This window comes from Diabrotica virgifera, chromosome 10 (genome assembly GCF_917563875.1).
Source record: "Diabrotica virgifera virgifera chromosome 10, PGI_DIABVI_V3a".
Classification (NCBI taxonomy): domain Eukaryota; kingdom Metazoa; phylum Arthropoda; class Insecta; order Coleoptera; family Chrysomelidae; genus Diabrotica; species Diabrotica virgifera.
Window position 1 is genome coordinate 109,828,120 of NC_065452.1, and position 17,831 is coordinate 109,845,950.

General features: G+C 34.0%; 2 protein-coding genes across 2 annotated transcripts in view; one reads left to right on the plus strand and one right to left on the minus strand.

Annotated features, from left to right (window-relative positions):
* Positions 1–6,567, plus strand: part of LOC114345065 (Kv channel-interacting protein 2-like) — a 53,214-nt gene extending 46,647 nt beyond the window's left edge. The window contains exons 2-3 of the mRNA XM_050663084.1: positions 1,830–2,105; positions 6,246–6,567. Coding sequence (XP_050519041.1) covers positions 1,830–2,105; positions 6,246–6,356 — 387 coding nt within the window. The 3' untranslated portion in view covers positions 6,357–6,567. The remainder of the gene's footprint in view (positions 1–1,829; positions 2,106–6,245) is intronic.
* Positions 6,568–10,470: 3,903 nt separating this feature from the next.
* Positions 10,471–16,453, minus strand: LOC126893135 (uncharacterized). Its single transcript, XM_050663085.1, has 3 exons — positions 15,475–16,453; positions 14,341–15,354; positions 10,471–10,598 (listed from the first exon to the last, which is right to left on the minus strand). Exons 1-3 carry the CDS (start codon positions 16,451–16,453, stop codon positions 10,471–10,473), a joined length of 2,121 nt encoding a protein of 706 aa, XP_050519042.1.
* Between the last annotated feature and the right edge of the window lie 1,378 nt (positions 16,454–17,831).

Consider the following 17,831-nt stretch of genomic DNA (forward strand, 5'->3'; position numbering starts at 1 on the left):
ATACAGTATGTGTATATTTAATACAGGTTACTATGTATCTAGACCGCTATATATTTTCAATTATTATAAATAATTCAGAAAATAAGTGAGCCTAATTTATACACCACAATACACAAAAAATAAATGAAAAATAGATCTGAACATGTAAAAACCATTCTGATTAATAAATCTTACAGCTTTTATAAAATAAAGTAGTCTAATTTTAAATATTTAAGAATTTTTATGTAACTCATTTGTTGACGAGATTTAATAATTTGGTTGTAAAACTGATATAATCCTTCGCCTTAAATTAACGACATTAACGCTTTTAGAAAGCGCTATACTTACTTGACTTGTATGTGTAATAAACGTGTTTAATAAATATTTTTTACAATGATATTGTTTGTTAATCTTCAAAAATAATTTCTTGTAATAGCAAAAAATATTTTAGAGTTTAAGTTTATTGTGCATCAATTCACTTTTTATAAATTAAGCTAATACCGAAATACCGGTATTTTTATTTTAAATACCGGTATCGAATACCGGACAAAAATCGTCCGGGATCCCGGTATTCGGGATCCCGGAATCCCGGTATTGTAAGCCCTAATTATGCATAGAAACTTAGTTCAAATACTTTGTAAACGTTAAGATGTTTAATTTTTTTGTATAAAAACGGCGCCGCATATGAAAAAAAGACAAGAAAGATTTTTTGTCGTCAATTGAACGAGGAATTCAAAATGATTTTTAGTTTGACATATCTCAGTGGCGTACTATTTTTTTCTTCAAAAAATTCAGACCATTACCCGTACGCGCGCCAATGATGAATATAAAATTCTTCTGTTACCTGTAAAGGAGATCATTTTAAACATTTCTTGCAGATTTGCACCTAGTTGAAATGGTATTAGTAATATTTTCTGTTATTGTTTTAGTTTAGTATTATTATATTGGACAGTTCTTAATGATGTACATATTAAGAAATGAAAAATATGCGCCAAGATGTTTTATTTTTCTGCATAAAAACTGTGCATCATATGAAAAAAAGGCAAGAAAGGTTTCTTATCATAAACTAGACGTGGAATTTAAAAATAATTTCTAATTCGAAATATCTCAGTGGCGTAGTATTTTTTTCTTTAAAATAATTCAGACCGTTGCCCGTAGGCGCGCCAATGATAAATACAAAATTCTTATTTGTATGTCATAAAATTCGAAATAACTACCTCCTCAAACACCGTATCTCCGAAACTAAGCATTTGCGGACATATGATTATAGAGCAAACTGGCATTAATTTTTCGTGTAGAATTAGCCCTTAAAATTTTTCATACTTATTTACTAACACCCTGTATAAGTACATACATGCACTTACTTTTAAAAAATTTATGTTAACATATCTTTTTCTCTTCAACGGACACCTCCTTTAAACGGACACTTTATGCGGAACGACTACTGTCCGTTCAAGAGAGAGTTGACTGTATCACAAAAATCTTGTCAAAATAAAACAAGTTGTAATAGTTCTATAAAATCAGTTCTCATCTCCTGTAGTGTTCGATACACACTATTTGTTTTAAGTAATTCCATTAGGATTTTATTGTTTAAACGTTAAAACATGTATAAATGTACCTACAATTAAACTAAAATGGAAAAATTTAACTGATCGATTCTCATTAAATTCGAAAAGGAATTCGAAACAATTATAACATAACCTGCCTTGTGTATATAATTTTCTGCTTTCTTTAAACAAAAAATTTAAAAAAAAATAAGACAATTTAAAACACTGATCAAGTATACCTATACTCAGAGCGTTCTTATAAGCATGAAATAAAAAAAATATTTGTGTGGTCTGCTGCAGTAGTATTTTGTCCATATACAATTTATTTATCTATTATCTGTCTACATCTTGCAATTACATTTGCAGGATTTTCTTAATATTTTGTCGAAAGTGTCAAGAGGTACCGTCAACGAGAAAATCCAGTGGGTCTTTAATCTGTACGATTTAAACGGAGATGGCCTCATTAGCAAAAACGAAATGGTTGATGTAGTTACCAGTATTTACGAAATGCTTGGAAGAGCCACACAACCAGCAGTAGAAGATTCTTCTGCCAAGGAACACGTAGAAAAAATATTTAACGTAAGTTTTATTGCACTATAAATAGTTTTAGTAAAGTATAGTAAAAGCACGTAGAATCTCAGGATTGTTACTCTCAGTTCCAATCTAAGGTCTTTATTGCAAAGAATCGTTTTCATTTTTACAAACGATTTTTTACCATTTCTTAGCATACTGCAATGTCATGATGTGTATGACAGTCTCTTCTACCATTTCTCATTTTCTTCACCATGGTTTATTAGCATTACCTAGTTGGTATATGTGTTTAGTCCAGGGTAATAAGGTTTTTTCCATGACACTTGAACAGCCAGGGTACTGAAGCGTTTTTTCGACAGGTAATACCTATAAGAGCAAATTGTAACTACATATTTCCTGCGTGGGATCTGGCAGCCATTTTTATTTATAAACAATTAAGTGTCAAAAAATGGCTTTTTTCACTTTTTTTCAAATCAATGGAAAACAGGGAAACTTATGGTTTTTTTAGTACAAATATCTTCGAGATCATGGTAAAAGCTTTAAAATGACGTATTACAAAGTTTGACATACTCATTTATTGTTAATATACTTTGTATTAATATAAAAAAATTATTTTCGCAATAATTGTTGTAAAAACTAGCGTACAGCTTTGAAATTTTTGCCAAATAAGGGTTCTTTGGTGCATAATATGTGATAAAAATTTCAAAGCGATTCATTCAATTGTTTAAATTTTATTCAAATTGTTTATCCCAGAGAGCATTTTTTTTGCAATAACATAAGTCAGATTAAAATGACGTTAGAACCATTCCACAGGTGTCAAATGAAAGAGCATGAGCTATATTTTCAACTTGGTTTAAAAAAAGTGAATAAAAAATGCATTTATTAGTAATAAATAATTATGCAAAAGTATCGTAAATCTTTCCTTATAAACTTTTTATTATATTATATAAGAAAGTATACATATTTATTATAATTTTTTATCAATTATGATATAGATAACATTACTTGGTATTTGTGCACTTAAAACAGGGTAAAAAAGTTAATTTTTTTGGAAAAAGTTATTCAAAAAGTTTATAAAGAAAAATTGACGATACTTTTGCATAATTATTTATTACTAAAAATGCATTTTTTATTCACTTTTTTAAGCCATGTTGAAAATGTAGCTCCATGCTCTTTCATTTAACACCTGTGGAATGGTTCTAAGGTCATTTTTTTCTGACTTATGTTATTGCAAAAAAATGCTCTCTGGGATAAACAATTTGAATAAAATTTAAACAATTGAATGAATCGCTTTGAAATTTTTATCACATATTAAGCACCAAAGAACCCTCATTTGACAAAAATTTCCAAGCTATACACTAATTTTTACAACAGTTATTGAGAAAATTGTTTGCAATTCCGGCCTTTTTTTGTAATTATATTAACAATAAATGAGTATATCAAACTTTGTAATAAGTCATTTTAAAGCTTTTTCCATAATCTCGAAGATACTTGTACTAAAAAAATCATAAGTTTCACTGTTTTCAGTAGATTTAAAAAAAAAAAGGGAAAATGTCATTTTTTGACAGTTAATTGTTTATAAATAAACATGGCCGCCAGATCCTACGCAGGAAACAGTTATAATTTGTTCCTATAGGTATTACCTGTCGAAAAAACTCTTCAGTATCCTGGCTGCTGAAGTGTCACGAACAGGGTATATTTTTGTCTTATTACCCTGGCCTAGTTTTCTTAAACGACAAATGGCCAGTCTCCATTTCGATGGCCGTTTTTTTCTCTCGTTTATTCAGGTTCATCAAATTATCCGAGAGTTTTTTATCAATATTCTTTATTATTTTCTTAGTCTTAATTTGCTCTTGAGTGGCTCTCCGTTTCTCTTCATGATTTCTTAATCAGCCACTTCTGAACCCCATTTTTTTGTATCATCTTTAGTTATGCCACAGAATAGTTCTAGACCTACAAAAGTTTTTTTCGAGCCTTGTTTTTTCCAACATATCTGCTCGTTAATTTCCATACGCCCCTTCATGACCTTGCATCCATATTAAAGACAATTTACAAGTATTATCTTTTGCTAGGTTGTTGAAGAGCTCGTTGCAGTTCCTCACCAGTTTTAAGGATAAGACAGAAATGACATATAAGAAAGGTGACCCCAAAGATTGTAACAACTATCGAGGAATTACACTATTATATTCTTCACTCTAAAGTATATGAAACAATACTAGAACAAAAGCTGAGAAACATTACAGAAACTTATTTAAATGAAGCGCAGAGCCGCTTTAGAAAGGGACGTGGAGTACAAGACCATATTTTCACGGTAAAACAAATAATTGAAAAAACGTTACTGTCTAAAAACAAAGCATATATGGCCTTCATAGATCTGGAAAAGGCATTCGAGACGGTGAAACGACAAACTGTGTGGGACGGCTTGATAAGAAGAGGGGTTGACGATAAACTAGTTGAAATCATTAAAAGTGTGTATAAGAGAAATTTGAACTACATAATACATAAAAATATGAAATCAACAGAATTTGAAACAACTGAAGGACTAAGGCAAGGAGGTGTCATAAGCCCAACCCTCTTCAACATCTTTATGGACGATATCATGAAAGAGTGCACACCGTAACTAAAGAAATTGCATGTAGGATTTTCAAAATGTGCATTCGCAGATGATGTAGCTGTGACTTCAGAAAAAGAAGAAGACCTCCAAAATTACCTGCAGACGTGGAATAATGCATTCTGTAAACATGGTGTGAAGATAAATACACATAAAACGAAGACCATGGTAATATCGCAAGAACCAGTTGTAATAAATATGCAAATTAATGAAGAGAAAATAGAACAAGTAAAACATTTCCAGTAATTAGGCGTTGCAATTGAAAATAATCGAAGACAGGACAAAGATATTGAAGAAAGGATTAGTAAAACATCAAAATTATTTCATGCAATTAAAAATAGCTTCTTAATCAAGAAAGACAGTACCAGGAAAACCAAACTAACTGTATTCAAAACCATATTATATAGACCAGTGCTTACATACGGCTGTGAATCATGGATACTAACTAGAAAACTGAAGAGTAAGCAAAAGCCCTAGAAATTAAGTGTTTACGAAAAGTTAGAAGAGTGACAATGAGAGACAGAATAAGAAACACAGATATAGGGACAGATCTTAAGACGAAATCAGTACTTGATTATATTGAAGAAAAACAACTAAGTTGGTAGCGACAGATGAAAAGAATGAAAGACAACATACCGGTGAAGAAAATATAGGAAGCTAGTATTCATTGCTCTTGTTATATTTAGATTTTGTCTATGATTATCTTTGTAGGGTGGTGAGAGAGGTCACACAAGATTACAAAGCCAGCTTTTTCCATCAAAGTACTGATTCATAAGTAACTGTCGGTCGTATTACTGATGTGTATAACCAAGAGATCTTTGCTTTCAACCGCCAGGTTTTACCTACAACTTGTCTGCAGTTCCAGAGGAGTCCTGTTGGTTATAGTGTTAATGAGAGTTCTCAAATTGAGCTTGAAATAAAGGGTTACCCCTAGATACTTGACTTCATTGGTTCTTTCTAGTTCCTCCTCAAATAATTCCAGCTCACTCAGTCCAATAAGCTTTCTCTTCTCAGTAAATATTAGGTACTATACTAAAGTTACAATCAAGATGCAGTAGAAATAAACAAACCAAGAAACGTTAAATGCTACTAGGAGCAGTGTCAAGTCATAATTTACAATGTATAAACTTTGAAAATAATGATTTGGGATTAACAATGTACATACATTATAAACTATGATTCGGAGGTGCTCCTAATAGCATTTAACGTGTCTTGGTTTCTTTATTTCTACTGCATCTTGATTGTAAATTTAGTATAAGTCAATCATATTTCGAGAAAGGTTTCAGTATGGTGGGCACGTTTTCCTTTTTTGCCTTGAGTGTTACCAGCTCATGAAACTTTTTTCTTTATCCCAGCTTAAAACCAGCAACATGATCTTTGAGCTATTCAATAAATTCAATAATAATGCTGGCCGAGTCAAAAAAATAATTTAGCTGTATTGTAGATTTGCGTTCCTAGAGTCGTGCAGAAATATAATTGTTTCTACGGCTGTTGTGTGATAAGTTGAAATGTCTCAAACATAAAATATATTCTGGATTTTTATTATATAATGTTGATGGATAAATTTTCTTTTCCAGATGATTGACACGAACAAGGACGGAGTAATAACAATAGATGAATTAATACAGTGGTGTTCCAGAGATGAACATTTCCTTAGGTCTTTAGAAACTTTAGATACTGTATTGTGATTATTTATACATATATCTGTAATTCCCTTCGTACCAATACAAATTTTTACAGGTTTAGAGATTACTAAAGTTTTGTATTTTATAGTATATTAGGAACGAATTTTCCAAAATATGTATGAGGAATAACACAGGCCAACAAAAAAAAGATTTATAAAACTTTTCTTACAAAATGTGAATCCTCTGAAATTAGATTTTACGTATCAGCCACAGTTTTCCCACAATTAGACGAGGGCAATTAGGACGAAATAAATCGAATTTTAAGTACAGCACCTAAAGACTTACATTGTTTTGGATTATGTTCAGGATGACGTCAGGAAAAAAGTCTACTATTCAAAAATGGGTGGAAATGCATAATTTCACTTTGAAGTGCATAAAATGCATCCAAAAGTGTGTAAACATGTTAAAATCAGTATACCAAGGACCAAAGTTTGTTATTCGGGGGTTTTTGGGGTCACTGAACACAAATACACCATCAGAACCGACCCCCGGATCACCTAGTGCTCAAGGTCAATATTTTTTGAGGGCTTGTGGCATTAAATTTATGCAAACGGATTACTCATGGGTTTTTTTGGGTCGCTAAACACGAATATGCCATCAGAATTGACGTCCGGAGTACCTGGTGCCCAGGGTCACTACTAAAGCACGTCATCTGCTGAAGTTTCAAGGGGTTTCAGCATTAAATTGATGCAAATGGATTACTCGGGGGTTTTGAGGTCGATAAACACGAATACGCAATCTAAACCGACCTCCAGAAACTCTGGTGCTCAGGGTCACTGCAAGTGACGTCATCTCCTGAGTTTCGAAGGTTTTCGGCATTTAATTCATGCAAATGGATTACTGGAAGGATTTTTGTGGTCGCTAAACATAAATGTGACATCAGAACCGACCCCCGGTGCACCTGGTGCCAAGGGTCACTTGAAAAGAGTCATCTTCTGGAGTTTTAAGGGTTTTCGGTACTGCATTGCTGCATCCGGTTACTCATAGGTTTTTTTGGTTGCTGAACACGAATACCCCATCAGAAGAGACACCGGAGTACCTACCTAGTGCCTAAGGCACGCCATCTTCTGGAGTTTTGAGAGTTTTCGGTACTAAATTAATGCAAACGGATTACTCATAGATTTTTGGGGTTGCTGAACGCGACTACGTCAGCAGATTTGACCCACGGAGCACCTGGTGCCTAAGGCATGTCATCTTCTGGAATTTCGAAAGTTTTCAGCATTAAATTGATGCTGACGGATTACTCATGGGTTTTTGTGGTAGCTGAATGCAAATATGCCCTCAAAACAGACACCGGGGCACCTGGTGCCTAAGGCACGTCATCTTCTGGAGTTTCGAGAGTTTTCGGTACTAAATTGATGCAATCGGATTACTATTGTATTTTTGGGGTTGCTGTACACAAATATGACTTAGATGAAAGACTCTGGAGTATCTAGTGACCACGATGAATAACACTATCAAAATAGAATACAGTTAATCGATCTTAAAATAAATGAAAGAGAAACATGGTCAGACATAAATTGAGTTTATATTTAAAAATAATTTAAAAAATTGAAAAGCACAACATAGTTATTTTAATAAAAAGTCTAAAAATAACAAAAGGAAAGCCACCAATTTGAACCCACTCTTTGAACAGCAACTCAGAAAAAACTCAATTTAGCGTCGGAATGGCTCTAATTTCTAAAAACATGACGTGCATAGCAGTCACTCTGGCCACTAGGAACTCAGGGGGTCGGTTCTCATTTCATATTCGTGTTCAGCAACCCAAAAAGCCATGAGTAATCCGTTTGCATCAATTTAAAGCTGAAAACTCTCGAAACTCGGGAATATGGCCAGCCTTAGGCACCAGGTTCCCCATATCTAAGGCTGGAGCACCTGGCGAGTTTAGCGACCTCAAAAAAACCCTCCAGTAAAATTCATTTGCATCAATTAAATGCCGAAAAGCGTCGAAACTCCAGAAGGTGACGCCCCTTGTAGTGACACTGGGCACCAGGTGCTCCGAAGGTCAGTTTTGATGGCATATTCGTGTTTAGAGACCCCAAAAACCCCCCAAATAACAAAATTTTGTTCTTAGTATACTGATTTTGACGGGTCTACCCCAAAATCCCGACAGCCAAAATCCCAGCAGCCACAATCCCGACGGCCAAAATCCCGACACGCCAGAATCCCGACAGGCCAAAATGCCGACAGGCCAGAATCCCGACAGGTTTGATAAGTTTCTTTTTAACATATAATTACATTTATTTCTTGTTTTTTTTTTGTTTATGGCCATCTGTTTTTATTTTTTGTTACTAAACAAAAGTATTTTGTATTAAAAGTATTAAACAAAAGTCGGAATTTTTACTTATGCGAAGATTGTTGCATGTCGGGATTTTAGCCTGTCGGGATTCTGGCGTGTCGGTGTTTTGGCCGTCGGGATTTTGGCTGTCGGGATTTTGGACGGCACCGGATTTTGACATGTTTATGCACTTTTGGATGCATTTTACGCACTTTAGAGTGAAATTATGCATTTCCACCCATTTTTGAATGGTAGACTTTTTTTCTGACATCATCCTGAACATAATGCAAAAAACTGCAAGTGTCTAGGTGCTGTATTTAAAAATCGATTTATTCTGGTGTTAAATGGGGGGCTATACCGGGGTTAAATGCCCCGGTCTAAATATGACACTGGTTTATTCTATATTATAATAATTTGAAAAAGACAAAATACTGAAATACATTAAAATGATTTATTATTAGAGTAATACCTTTTATCTAATTCTTATCTTGTAATAGTATAGGTTAATACAATCATTGCAGGAGTCAAGGCTTTTGTATTGTTTTTTTTTTCTGTAAAATTTCTCAAGTAGCTTTTTCTCCTATGCGAGACACTCTGTTGTTCCCAATAAAGTGATCAACAGGAATCACCCATCATGTTGGTATTCCAACATCCCTGGTATCGTTTCTCCATCACATTGATATCCTGGTGGAATCGTTCGCTTTGACATCACCCAGATTTTCAGGGAAAAAATCAAGATGGTTATGCAAAAAGTGGATTTTGAGGCTCATTAGACATCCCAAATCTTTTAACTTATCTAATAAATTAGCTAATATAAGCTCGTAGTTAGGTTAGCGTTTTTCACACTACCTAAAAACTTGGTTACAACTTTTTTGAATGCAATTCAAGCTTCTTTTTCCTTAGTAGACATCTTGATTTCAAAGGTGGAGTCGAACATCATTTTACGGATATCTGGTCCAACAAAAACACCTTTTTTCAATTTGGAGGATCTTTTTTGGATCTACCAAAGTTTTGTACAAAATATTCTTCTCACAAGTGGTGTTTAAACATTTCTTATGGGCCATTGTTTTATGGACCAGTGTTTGTCTCTTGCTCTACAGTCCCATTCACAAATATAATGTGAAAACTGTTTAAATCCCTTTTGTTGGCCAAGTAGCATGCAAAACACTTTTAAATCTCCATAGATCATCCAATTGTGAGCTGAATAGCTGATTTTCTGTAGAATTGTGTCAAGATTTTCATATGTCTCTTTCATATGGACTGAATGAGCAAGAGGAAGTAAAGCGTAAGTGTTCTCATTGTGTAAGAGTACAGCTTTTAAACTTTTTTTTAAAGAGTCTATAAAAAGTCTCCAATCATCCTTATTATACCCAATAACAAACTCATTCATTAGACCTGGACAAACTGGGGGTTAAATTCCCAATTTGTTAATGACTAAATAAGGTCCCACTGACCTCTGTGGACTGTATGTTAGTTACCAACGCTTTGGTTCAAAAATCACACCCCATAAAGAGGTGGTAAAAGGTTATATCTAATCCTTTAACTAAGATTAAATTAATAAAGCGAGTTGAGAAAGTAAAGGTTTAATTATCCTAGACAAAAAAAGGTTACAAAATAAAACAATAATTAAATAAAAAAAAGAACCAATCTAAACGTGTACTGAATATGAAGTCAAAATTCAAAATGTCTATGAATGTAAATTTATTTGAAAATGTTTACTCAAAAAGTTCTGTATAGCTACCATAGTCCCATTATTGCACTTCCCGGTGGCTGGTTTCAAGTCGAGGAACTGCTGCTGGTCGAAGTAATCTGCTGGTCTCGAACGGCCACGGCTCAAACTTAGCGCAAACACCACAAATCTGGTAGTTCTTTGCTGAATTTGGCGGTAATAAAATCACAAATAAATAAGTAGACTCCAATATAGTCTACTACAAACTGAACAGTTACGTGAAATTTTGTATTTACTCCTGTATAAAATAAAGGAGTTAAGAAACAATAAATGATTAAACACACTTATTCAAAACAACAAAATACAATTTTTACATATGGTCTACAAATTTTTAACCACACATAATATGTGTACAACTCTAATTGAGTCAGGGTACTGGCGATAAATTTTTTAGCGAGTTGACGAGACGAGGACAATTTCTCGCCCGTCAGGCCAATAAAAATGGAACAACGAATCGACAAGTTCAATGTATGGCGCGTTAATATTTAATTTAGATTTTAAATACGCGTTTCCGGAACATTCTCCCCCCGCTGGCTTGTCCAGAGAAAACAATATTCAACTCAACATATATGCCTCACCAGAAGCCGCCAAAATTATTCCGAGTCCGGCCCTGTCCAGTTAAGTGTAGACTTGATTCAAGGTTTACAAAATATACTAAATAGAATACCTTACTATATTATGTATTGAATTGCGTTAAACCTACAAAACGAAACTATACTAAAACGATAGAAAATATATATAAAATATAAATATGTACAAAATTCTGTAGAACTACAAATCGGAAGAAGGTAATCGACAAATCTTGGTGATTGGTCTCACATATTCTCCCGTCCGAGTTTTTACCTTGACGGACCTAACCTTTTGGTCTCGTCCCATATATGTTTCAACAATACGGCCCAGAGGCCAAAGTAATGGAGGATTTTCCTCATTTTTAACAAGAACCAATTCATTGACCTCAAGATTTTTAGTGCATGTTCTCCACTTTGGTCTATGCTGTAGCTGATTTAAATAATCAGTAACCCATCTGTTCCAGAACAATTGTTGTGCTTGCGAAATCTTTTGGTACACATCCAATCTATTTTCGTTGACCAAAGTAACATCCAACTCCGGGTATGCAGTTAAACTTGTGCCAATCAAAAAATGTCCCGGAGTGAGACATGCCATGTCGTTTGGGTCATTCGATAATTGTGTAAGGGGTCGTGAGTTTAGAATGGCTTCAATTTGCACGACCATTGTATAGAACACTTCAAAGGTAACAACATTTTTACCAAGTAATCGATAAATGTGAAACTTAGCGCTTTTAATTCCACTCTCATGTAAACCTCCCCAATGTGGAGCATTTGGAGGCAAAAATTTAAATTCTATTAAATTCTCTAGACAATAATCTTTTATACTACTATTCTGTTCTTTACTTATCAAAAATTCGTGCAATTCCTTAAGCTGATTACGTGCTCCAAAGAAATTAGTTGCATTATCACTATAAATAACGGTAGGGTTTCCCCTACGGGAAATAAAACGTTTCAGGGCTAATAGAAAATCCTGAGTAGTCAGACTTGAAACCAATTCCAAGTGGACTGCGTGAGTGACTAAACAAACAAAAATAGCTATATAAGCTTTTGTAATTGGTGCTTTTCTAAGGTTAGAGCTTTTTATTAAAAAGTATCCACCATAGTCAATGCTTACCTTTCGAAAAGGTCTAGAGACAGTTACCCTATCTTTGGGAATGTCTGCCATAATTTGGGTCATTGGTTGACACTTAAAACGAAAACAAATCATACAGCGGTGTATCACTGTTTTAACCTCTCTTAAACCATTAAGAGGCCAGAATTTTAGGCGAAAGTTTGACAGAGTGGTTTGCGCACCTGCATGTCCTAATTTTACATGCATTTCTTTCAACATAAGCGAAACAATACGATTATGAGCTGGCAACAAAATAGGATGTTTCTGATCATATGGAAGGTCAGCATTTTCCAATCGTCCACCCACACGTAAGAAGCCGTCCTCTAGAGTGTACATGGGCGTCAATGCAGCTAAATTTTTATTTGAACAAACTTTATTTACTTTAAGGTCAGAAATTTCTTTACTAAAATATTGTTGTTGAAGCTCCCGTACTATAAGATTTGTTGCACTATCTAGTTCTCTGGGAGTTAAAACCTCCGTTAATCGATTTGGATCAGTTTTCGACAACCTACAGTTTTTTACAAATCGTAAAACGTATGCAAAAATACGTTGAGTCTTTTTAAGCGATGAATATCTTTCCGAAGCTAATAACCAAAAGCTATTTTCTACTTGAATATTAGACAATACGACCTTCTTTTCTTCGGAAATATTCTCCAAATCAAAATTCATTCTGAATTGTTCATAATTTATCTCTAATGACGATAAAAATGGAGGACCACGCCACCACATATGCGAAGGGACCAACAGCTCTTTCACTACTACACCCCTACTAGGCAGGTCTGCTGGGTTCCAATTAGATTTAACATGATGCCAAAGAAAACTTTTCCCTATTGACTGTATAGCTGCTACCCGATTTGCCACAAAAACATTCCACCTTGACGAACTTGAATTAACCCAATATAAAGCTATCTCTGAATCCGACCATATATGACATTCGTCAATCCTAACACGATCCTTAAAAATATCTATAAGGGAACTAGCCAACTGCGTACCCAAACTTATTGCACACAACTCTAATCTGGGAATCGTCATTTTTAACAAAGGTGCGACTCGTGATTTTGACGTAATTAATACCGAAGAGATTGATTCATTACTGTCAATCGTTCTCATATATACAACTGCTGCATATGCCGCTTCACTTGCGTCACAAAACACATGCAATTCTATTTTACAAGTATCTGAATTTGTTAAAACGTAACGAGGAATACTTATTGTTTTTAACTGAATAAAGTCCGAGCAAAACTCTTCCCAAATCCTTAACAAATGCGGTTCTGTGATTTCCGAATCCCAACCAATTTTCAATAACCAAAGCTTTTGTATTAAAATTTTTCCTCTAACGATAAATGGTGTCAACAAACCTAATGGATCAAAACATTGAGCAACCAACGATAAAATCTTCCTCTTAGTGATCGGTTTACTTTCCGCAATTTCCGGTACTACAAAGCTCAAAACATCAGTAGCTGGATTATATCTTAAACCAAGTACCTTATTAGAGTGTTCCTTTGACAGATCTATGTTCTGTAATTCGAAACTGTTTGAAACATTCTGATCCTTTTGTAACAACTCAGTAAAGTTTGAAACAATTTTGTGCAATGTAAATCCAGATCCATTAAGCACTGTACTTAAGTCATTATTTAGCTTATTCAATTCACTAACAGAATCACAACCCTCCAAAATGTCATCCATATACGTTTGTTCTGTTAGAATGTGCGAGACAAAAGGATAATTCGCTTGATTTTTATTTGCGATATCTTTTAGTATTCTAGTAGCCAAAAAGGGCGCGCAATTCGTGCCGAATGTTAATCTTTGCATCTCTATACACGATAGTTGTTCACTAACGTTATTTCTCCATAAAATATTTAACAAAAATGTTTGATTTGGATTAACTTTTATTTGCCTAAACATTTTTTCAATATCTCCTATTAAAACAAATTTAAAAGTGCGAAATCGTAATAAGATATCGTACAAGTTAGGTTGTACCTGATACCCCTTTAGCATTATATCGTTTAGTGAGAGACCGGTAGAGGTTTTCCCACTAGCATCGAAAACAATTCTAACTTTAGTCGAAATACTGTCTTCGCGTATGACTGCGAAATGAGGCAAAAAATATTTATTAAAATTTTTATTATATTTTTTCAAGGGAATCACTTTGGCGTGATCTAGTTGCAAATATTCGTTAATAACCGATTTATACTCGTCGAAATGAGATTTATTTTTACCTAACTTCTTTTCTAGATTAAAGAAACGGTTCTTAGCCATAGCCAGCGAATCTCCTAACTTTCCAAAAGAGTTAGGAGTACGAAAAGGCATATCTACTTGATATCTTCCATCTGGAAGTACAACTGTGCTATCTACAAATATTTTCTCCGCTATTAATTCATCGGAGTTCAAACTTGGCTTCTCTCTCGGAACGTCCTCAGTGCACCAAAATTTTTGTACAATGTGCTCGAGAGTCTCAGAATTTCTCGAAGAGATACACAATGAAACGCATGGTGATGCATCTTCACTTGTGTGAATAGACTCCAGTTGTTTAGTTCCAAAACATGCGTGATGTGCATGTGAATTCTTACTCGAAGGGTTTTTTATAAACGAAGTTGGTATTGTACCGGCTATAATCCATCCCATTCTTGAATTTTGAAGGGTTGGCATGTTTTCCCCCATGTGGTGCATACCATCTACCAATATTTTATAGCAATAATCTGCTCCAATCAACAAATGTATATCCGACGTCACGTAATATTGAGAATCTGCCAAAACAAAATGAGAGGGAATGCAAAGTTTTTTACTATCAATTTCAAACTGCGGTAATGGATTTGTTATTTTGCTCAAAATACCACAAGACATTCTCATTTTTTCTGAATTTACCGACGAATTTATTACGATATTGACCGTCTTTTGTGACCTCGTTAAACTAATTCCTAAACCATAAATCGACATATTCTTTTCCTGCGTAGGATATTTTAATCTATTTGCAAGCTCTTCGGTTATAAAAGATAATTGACTACCCGGATCAATTAACGCTTTGACCAAAATTTTACGACCATATTTTGAATATAAGAAAACATTTATAGTTCCCAACAGGACAACCGAATTTTTATTAGACATTGTCAAAGTCGTAAATTCGATACTCGCGTTATTACCATTACTAACATTTTTATCGTTTGCGAGGCTCGGAGAAGAATTTAATATTTCCGTTGTTTGCAATTGGGAACAAGGCGACAACGATCTCTTTGAAAAATGTAATAATGTCGCATGATTTTTTTGACACACTACGCAAGATTTTTTACTGGGACAGGCTGTGACGTAATGTTGGCCTTCAAGGCAATTAATACAAAGTTTATTTGTTTTAACAAATTTAAATCTATCAGAGACCGACAATTTTTTGAATTTTCTACAGTCGCAAATTAAATGATTCTGTAATGAACAGAAGTTACACGATATTTTTCCACTGTCTGTAGCAGATAAAACTCTATTATTCATTCTATTATAAGTGGGAGCTGCAGACTTATTTTTATTCGATGTAGATGCATCAGAATGCTTAACCGGTACTAAATTTTCGAGATGTGTTGCTCTTTCCTGAATTTTATTTAAAAATTTCTCAAAGGTAACTTCTGCCTTTTGTTCCCGTGAAAACTCCAAAGACCTTAGCGTAGCGCTATCAAGTTTTTGTTCTACTAACAATATAAGTATCCAATCTAATTTATCCTTATCAGTTAGATTTAAATTATCCAAAGCTTTAAGTTTATTAGACACATGAATATATAAATCTCTAAGTTGTATGTGATTTGCATTTTGTGGTACCGGTTTAAAATCAAGTAGTTCCAAAAATAATGTTTTAGTCAAATTATATTTATTTCCATACCTCTCTACTAGAGTATCCAAAGCTAACTTTAAATTTTTTGCAACAACCGGAAAATTTGATATTAATTTAGCCGGCTCACCTCTAACATATGATTTTAAATACATCAGTTTTTGAATATCTGATAATGAATCATTTTTTAAAATTGTTATATCGAATATTTGAAAAAACGAGTCCCATTCCGTTATTTTACCTGAATACGGTTGGATTGAAAACTCCGGAAGTCTAACGGCTACTGGGGATACATTTTTTGTTGAGCTTGTGCTAACTGACTCTAAATCTAAACTATCTTTAGACAATAAATCTAGTTTCGTGCTTAAAATGTCAAAACACGTCTCTTCTCGCGTTTCTAATTTGCCTCCATCGGGCAATGTGCCTTCTAAGTAGTTATAACCGTCATTAAAATTATGAAATGCTTCTTTTAGCATATCTAGTTTCACGGCTATTGCAAATTTACTATTTATTTGATCTAAATGATCACGAATCCAAGTTTCTACGCGAGTAATATTCGATTTACCCGTCTTTTTCTTTGAACGAGCCGTTGCTTCATCCATTTTTATCAACCAAAATATAAAATTAGTATAAATTGAAAATTGGATATAAAACCTGTACTATTTCTCAAACTCTATCGTTTAGATCCGGCTCGAAGGACCATGGACAAACTGGGGGTTAAATTCCCAATTTGTTAATGACTAAATAAGGTCCCACTGACCTCTGTGGACTGTATGTTAGTTACCAACGCTTTGGTTCAAAAATCACACCCCATAAAGAGGTGGTAAAAGGTTATATCTAATCCTTTAACTAAGATTAAATTAATAAAGCGAGTTGAGAAAGTAAAGGTTTAATTATCCTAGACAAAAAAAGGTTACAAAATAAAACAATAATTAAATAAAACAAAGAACCAATCTAAACGTGTACTGAATATGAAGTCAAAATTCAAAATGTCTATGAATGTAAATTTATTTGAAAATGTTTACTCAAAAAGTTCTGTATAGCTACCATAGTCCCATTATTGCACTTCCCGGTGGCTGGTTTCAAGTCGAGGAACTGCTGCTGGTCGAAGTAATCTGCTGGTCTCGAACGGCCACGGCTCAAACTTAGCGCAAACACCACAAATCTGGTAGTTCTTTGCTGAATTTGGCGGTAATAAAATCACAAATAAATAAGTAGACTCCAATATAGTCTACTACAAACTGAACAGTTACGTGAAATTTTGTATTTACTCCTGTATAAAATAAAGGAGTTAAGAAACAATAAATGATTAAACACACTTATTCAAAACAACAAAATACAATTTTTACGTATGGTCTACAAATTTTTAACCACACATAATATGTGTACAACTCTAATTGAGTCAGGGTACTGGCGATAAATTTTTTAGCGAGTTGACGAGACGAGGACAATTTCTCGCCCGTCAGGCCAATAAAAATGGAACAACGAATCGACAAGTTCAATGTATGGCGCGTTAATATTTAATTTAGATTTTAAATACGCGTTTCCGGAACAAGACCAGCGGTTCTCAACCACCGTGTCGCGACACACTGGTGTGCCGCAAGAACCTATCAGGTGTGTCGCGAGATTTACGAATACGATATATTTTTTATATTTTTCACTTGTTATAATATACCAATCATGCATTCAACCATTTTTTAACTATTAGGTATATACCACGTTATAGGAAAAATACTAAACAGAATTTTAGAACTTAAAGACGAACTACTCGAATTTTTTAAAACAGAAGATGGCCAAAGTGACTTTTGTAAAAATCTTAAAAACCCTCTTTGGTGTGCTTAGTTGGCTTACCTTTCTGACATTTTTAATAAGCTAAATTCTTTGAATGCAACGATGCATGGACGAAAGGAAACCATAATATCATCAACTGATAAAATAAGTGCCTGCTCCAAAAAACTGACATTCTGGAACTCGGTTATA